The sequence below is a fragment of the Rhinopithecus bieti genome, unplaced genomic scaffold, assembly GCF_001698545.2.
Source record: "Rhinopithecus bieti isolate Rb0 unplaced genomic scaffold, ASM169854v2 scaffold_47707, whole genome shotgun sequence".
In the NCBI taxonomy this organism is placed as follows: Eukaryota; Metazoa; Chordata; class Mammalia; order Primates; family Cercopithecidae; genus Rhinopithecus; species Rhinopithecus bieti.
This window is the reverse complement of record NW_016819117.1, coordinates 1520259-1526417: the sequence shown is the minus strand read 5'-3', so window position 1 is coordinate 1526417 and position 6159 is coordinate 1520259. Positions and strand designations below refer to the sequence as shown.

Sequence of the window (6159 nt, the reverse complement as noted above, 5' to 3'; positions counted from 1 at the left end):
AAAAAAAAAAAAAAAAAAAAGAAAACTTTAAAGTGCAAAAATTCAGCATTTACTCATGGTAAACTCAGCAAAACACAATGCCTGGCATATGCGACAAAGACACAAGCACACATAAAAGATAAAGGACCTAGCCCGGGTGCAATGGCTCACGCCTGTAATCCCAGCACTTTGGGAGGTGGGAAGATCACCTGAGGTCGGGAGTTCGAGACCAGCCTGGCCAAGATGGTGAAACTCCATCTCTATTAAAAAAACAAAAATTAGATGGATGTGGTGGCATGTGTCTGTAGTCCCAGCTACTTGGGAGGCTGAGGCAGGAGAATCACTTGAAACTGGGAGGCGTAGTAGCAGCGAGCAGAGATTGTGCCATTACACTCCAGCCTGGGCAACAGAGCAAGAATTCATCTCAAAAAATAATAATAATAATAATTAGCCAAGCCTGGTGGCAGGTGTCTGTAGTCCCAACTACTCAGGAGGCTGTGTTAGGAGAATCGCTTGAACCCTGGAGGTGGAGGTTGCAGCGAACAGAGATCATGCCACTGCATTCCAGCCTAGGCGACAGAGTGAGACTCAGTCTCAAAAAAAATAAAATAAAATAAAGAACCCACTTCTCCCAGGAACTCACGTTATCATTCAACACCCGGCCATATCCTTCCCGGTGGAGATGATGACTCTCAGGCCTCATCTATAAAATGGGCTTTCTTTCATCAATATCTGAATAATAACTCAACTGTGCCTGAACCAGGTCACCAAGATCCTGACTTTCCAAGTCTCCTGAGGAAGGACATGTCAGCCTCCAAGTACTGGAGACAGTATTCCTGTGCAGACAGTCGCCAGCAACCCATCTCCCACAGAACCTGGTGCAAGACAAAACCCAACCTTCCCTACACTTCCCTCTAGCCTAGCAAAGACACAGACAGCTCACTCACTCTCAGGATTTCCGCGGTGATGATAAATTCCGTCTGTTTGCCCTCCGCAGACCTGGGATTTGGCCTCGGTGTTCCCAGTCCAAACAGAATCCTAAACTTCTCCTTCAAGCCTGAATCTTTGCTTGTTGGTTTGGCCATGGTGGGCCAGGACGCACCAGAAAACCCCTCTGTGCAAACGAAACAGGCACGGGGACATCTGAGCAACAGCTCTGCCCACCTTCCCCACTGCGGACCTCCAGCCGTCAGGACCCTGGGTCTCTGGTGGACATAACCTTTCCTCCCACAATCCCTGGGATAACTCAACTACAGCCCAGCTGACCAGGTCGCAAACAGGCACCTAGGAAAGCCAGGGAGACACCAGGCCTTGTCTAGCTCTCTGCTCAGACACTGCCGCCCGCCCCACCCGACTCAGTCCACTGGTTAGGACCGCCGCCGCGAAGTCCTGGGAGCCCGGATGTTTGCCGTTTCTCCTCTCCCCATGTGGAGCAGCAGCTGTCACGGAGCCGATTGCAGCAGAGACCCGCTCGCACCCGCCATGACTTAAAACTAAGGGATGCTCGGAGCTCCGGAGTCGGGTTGCAGTGGGCGTGGGTGAGGGCCCGGGACCCGGACACTACGGGGTCCGCCTCTCTACGCCGCTGCCCCGCTGCCCCGTGGGGACTGGGGCACACTGCGGCCCAGACCACTCACCCCTCGACGCGCCACCGCGCGCCGGGCCGCCAGGACGCGGGGAAAGGCGCACCCCCGCTGGCCCCTGGACGCTGCCGGAAGCGCGACCCGCACTTCCGGCAGCGGCGTCGCGCGAAGGGCCGCCGCGGGGCTTGCTGGGAGTTGTAGTTCTGGGCAGCTCTCTAGCGGAAAGGCCGGTGATCCTTGCGTCACGTGATGGGGCCGCATGGGCCGCCGGGATGTGTAGTCCGCAGCAGTCCGGCATGAAAGCTTTGAGCGCCAGGATGCTGACGCGGAACCGGAGCCTGGGACCTGGGGCTGGGCCGCGGGGGTGTGGGGAGGAGCCCGCGCCTCCCCAGAGGGGAGAAGCTGCAGCAGGTAGCGCCGCGCCCTGACCGGAGCATGGGAGGATGCGGGATAGGGGCTGCAGGCTGCAGTCCCGGGCCGCCGCCTCCTGCAGCGGCGCGGACAGCGGCTGCAGGGGCTGCGAACGGTTCCCACGTGCGGCCCTGCGTGTCCACCTTGCGCCCTTTTCCCAAAGGTTGCGGTCCGCAGGGGCTGGGTTTCGGACGCTCTGCTTCGCTGCCCACTTTCGCCCCAAGCAAGAAAACGCTTCCCAGCCGGGTGCGGTGGCTCACACCTGTAATCCCAGCACTTTGGGAGGCCGAGGCGGGCGGATCACGAGGTCAGGAAATCGAGACCATCCTGGCTAACACGGTGAAACCCCGTCTCTACTAAAAAGATGTGGGTGTTAACAGATTGTCTGTGGTGCAGTATAGAGGATGTATTGGGGAACTGTGGTAGAGGCTGTTGCTAGAGTCCTCATGAGCTAACATGGACCTTGTCAGGGTCGCTGGCATAAGGAGGGCCCACATATCCCAGACTGCAGAGGGCAGAGCACCCCAAGTGTATTAGATGATGGACAGTTGTGGCATGAACGAGTGAGGGGTAAGCTAGCAGGCGGGATGGCACCCCTACCCTCCCTTCACCTGTGGCCCCACCAGAGGGACCAGTTGGTGCTTTTTGCAGAAGCAAGGAAAAGCCACAGCCCCGTGAAGCGTCGGCGGAAAGCACAGAGACTGTGTGTGGCCTATGAGGGCTCGGACAGTGAGAAAGGTGAGAAGGCTGAGCCCCTCAAGGTGCCAGTCTGGGAGCCCCAGGACTGGCAGCAACAGCTGGTCAACATCCGTGCCATGAGGAGCAAAAAGGACGCACCTGTGGACCATCTGGGGACCGAGCACTGCTATGACTCCAGTGCCCCCCCAAAGGTAGGCAGGGGCCCCATCTCCCCAGGTGACCTCCGCAGGTGTCTCCTGTGGCCTGAGGCCCCTCCTGGCATAAGCACTGGCTCTGAGCACCAGGCTGGGTGGCAACAGCTCTGCCCAGCAGGCCGGCATGAGGTCACTGCCTGGGGCCCCATCTCCCCAGGTGACCTCCGCTCTTAGCAAGATACTTGTTTTCTCTCTACCCGGTGGCTCTTGGCTGGCACCTTCCCCTGCAGACAGCACCTTGGGAGGATGTACACCCGGTGCCCCAGAGCACTGGGCAGTGTCGCCTGCATCACTGTAGCCACTCAGCAGGTCAGGACACCGGTGGCTTAGGGCCTCGTGCTAGAACTTCTGCCCAATGCAGGCGTGACCTGGGCTTTGCGTGATATCAGGGAGGAAGAGTTCCTTTTGCTTCACAGTCCCAGGGCCTGGAACCTTAGACCAAGCTGAGTTCTAATCCCTATTCTACTACCAGGTGACTTGGATACAGGCCTCTCTGAGCCTTAGTTTGCTTGTATGTAAAATGGGTAGTATGGGCCAGGCATAGTGATTCATGCCTGGAATCCCAGCACTTCGGGAGGCCAAGGCAGGTGCATCACCTGAGGTCAGGAGTTCAAGACCAGCCTGGCCAACGTGGCAAAACCCTGTCTCTACTAAAAATACAGAAATTAGCCGGGTATGGTGGCAGGCGCCTATAATCCCAGCTACTTGGGAGGCTGAGGCAGGAGAATCGCTTGAACCCGGGGGTTGGAAGTTGCAGTGAGCCAAGATCACACCACTTCACTCCTGCCTGGGTGAAAAAGTAAGACTCCATCTCAAAAAAAAAAAAATTGTTTTTAATGGGTGGTGTGATCATTCACAAAGCAATCAATAGTAGTGGCCAATGGCTGTTCAGTAGTGATGGGCCAGATATGATTGTTTTGGGGTTTTTTTGAGACCAAGTTTTGCTCTTGTTGCCCAGGCTGGAGTGCAGTGGCGAAATCTCAGCTCACCGCAACCTCCGCCTCCTGAGTTCAAGCGATTCTCCTGCCTCAGACTCCCGAGTAGCTGCGATTACAAGCACCCACCACCACACCTAGCTAATTTTTGTATTTTTAGTAGAGACAGGGTTTCACCATGTTGGTCAGGCTGGTCTCAAACTCCTAACCTCAGGTAATCCGCCTGCCTTGCCCTCCCAAAGTGCTGGGATGACAGGCGCAAGCCACCGCGCCCGGCCGCATAGAATTCTAAGCGCTGAGACAATTCATTTAAGCTGCACATTGCTCCAGTGAGTTGGGTACTATTTTTGTCCTGGTGTTGTAGGTGACCAAACACACCCAAACCAGACCTCCCTACCCCATAGTGGGAGGCCGATGCCGCGTATGTGGCCCAGGGTAACAAACGAGGGTACGTGGAGGGCGTGAGGGGAGCTTGGCCCAGGGAATCACCCAGGACCTGCCGCCACCCTGGTCCCTGTCACGGCACAAGCAGGTGCGCAGGTACCAGGTGCTGCTGTCACTGATGCTCTCCAGCCAGACCAAAGACCAGGTGACGGCGGGCGCCATGCAGCGACTACGGGCGCAGGGCCTGACGGTGGACAGCATCCTGCAGACAGATGATGCCACGCTGGGCAAGCTCATCTACCCCGTCGGTTTCTGGAGGGTGAGCCCTGCCTGTGGTAACCGGGGCCGGGTGGCGTGAGAGAGACCTCGGAAGGCTGATGGGGGTGGCGGCGGTGCAGGAGGTGAGGGTCAACCAGCTCAGGCTCGGGGGTCCCCCTGGAGCCCCCATCCCAGGCCGTGGGGTCCTGGGGCCTGACACCCAGTCCCAGCAGCTCCTTGGCCTTCCTGTTCGCATCCTCCCTTCCTTCCTCTGCCTCCCTACCTCACCACCTGCCCACCCTTCCTCACCGCCAAGACTGCCTGCCCACCCGCCTTTCCCTTTGTTTACTGCTAGCCTCCCCTGGGGTGTCACCCCCTCCTGTCCAGAGCCCCTCACCCTCTAGGAGCCCTGGGGAGGCCTGCTCCCCAACCCCGCCAAGCACTGGATGGTAGTGGGCGGATCTGTTGAAAGCAGCTTAGTGGGTGGGGCCGCTTCCCCTTGGCACCCGTGTGGGCCGCAGTTTCTCAGATGGGTTTTAAATAGCCCTCTCCACTCAGGCACAGGATGGGAACCACCCGGCAGGCCTAGCAGCTGGTGGGGAAGCCCCAACTCCAGCCCGCCTTCCTGAAGGCGCAGGTGCAGCTAAGCCCCACTCCTGGGAGCGGCTGGCCTGCTTGGACTGGCCTGGGTGCTGGCAGGGAATGACAGGCAGGGGAACCCAAGACAGACCCTACGCATGTGTCATTGGCCCACACGGGTGGGAGGAGGGGGTCTGGCCTGCCTTGGGCCTCCCTGCTGCCCTCCACTTGTTCCTGCCTCCTGGAGGGCGGGGGCTGAGCTGGCACATGTCCTCAGCAGGTGCAGTTAGCTCTGGCCACCTGTGGGTCTCCCAGGGGCTGCGTCCTCCCCAGTTGGGCTATGCCCCTGCCTCCAAGGCTGAACCCACCCCTGTCTTTCAGAGCAAGGTGAAATACATCAAGCAGACCAGCACTATCCTGCAGCAGCGCTATGGCGGGGACATCCCGGCCTCCGTGGCCGAGCTGGTGGCGCTGCCGGGCGTTGGGCCCAAGATGGCACACCTGGCTATGGCTGTGGCCTGGGGCACTGTGTCAGGCATTGGTGAGTGGTGCACACCCCCAGGAGGATGGGGCTGGCTCTGGCCCACTGGCTGCTTTGGGATTCCCCACATCCTTTTGACCTGTGACTCCACTTCCAGCATCCTGATCCTCCACCCAGCCCATAGGGTCAGAAAGGTGCTCCCAGGGCTAAGCCAGGCCAGCCCCACTCAGAGACAGGCGCTGGGGCAGGAGCTCGCATGGGCTGGGCACCTGCTCTGTGGGGGGCTCTGAGAGAGTCCCCGGAGCTAGACTCCGTCTGTGCTGTATTCGGGAGAGATGTGGAGCAGGGAATTCCCCACTCGTGGGATGGAAACACTGATGGTTGTGCAGGGCACTGCTGGGGCCTGGGAAGGCCCCCAAGGTCATCCTTCAGTTGAGAGCTGCAGGGCAAGGTGGGGTGAGCCAGGCCAAGAGGAGGAAGTGTGTTCCCAGCAGAAGGAACAGCATCTGCAAAAACCATGATTCAAGAGACAGGGCCAGGAGCAGTAAGTTCTGGAATGAGATGAGGGCAGAGCGGGGAGGAGAGGGCTGAGGAGGGAGGGGGAAGAGTGTCCCCTCAGCAGGCGGGGTGGGGAGGGAGGCGCTGGGGGGATGGGG

General features: G+C 58.9%; 2 protein-coding genes across 11 annotated transcripts in view; one reads left to right on the top strand and one right to left on the bottom strand.

Moving 5' to 3' along the window:
• Nucleotides 1-1884, bottom strand: part of TSC2 (TSC complex subunit 2) — a 42245-nt gene extending 40361 nt beyond the window's left edge. For all 5 annotated transcript variants that reach the window (XM_017858364.1, XM_017858369.1, XM_017858367.1 and 2 more), the window contains exons 1-2: nucleotides 1617-1884; nucleotides 927-1093 (exon numbers count right to left, since the gene is read on the bottom strand). In XM_017858364.1, coding sequence (XP_017713853.1) covers nucleotides 927-1093; nucleotides 1617-1860 — 411 coding nt within the window. In that variant the 5' untranslated portion in view covers nucleotides 1861-1884. The remainder of the gene's footprint in view (nucleotides 1-926; nucleotides 1094-1616) is intronic.
• NTHL1 (nth like DNA glycosylase 1) overlaps nucleotides 1820-6159 on the top strand; it is an 8901-nt gene continuing 4561 nt past the window's right edge. Inside the window, exons 1-4 of one of the 6 annotated variants that reach the window (XM_017858371.1) lie at nucleotides 1820-1973; nucleotides 2625-2863; nucleotides 4334-4504; nucleotides 5404-5563. In XM_017858371.1, the coding sequence (XP_017713860.1) occupies nucleotides 1835-1973; nucleotides 2625-2863; nucleotides 4334-4504; nucleotides 5404-5563 (709 nt within the window). In that variant the 5' untranslated portion in view covers nucleotides 1820-1834. Of the gene's footprint in view, nucleotides 1974-2458; nucleotides 2544-2599; nucleotides 2864-4330; nucleotides 4505-5403; nucleotides 5564-6159 lie in introns of those variants that run through there. The other 5 variants (XM_017858370.1, XM_017858372.1, XM_017858374.1 and 2 more) reach the window with 5 other exon arrangements.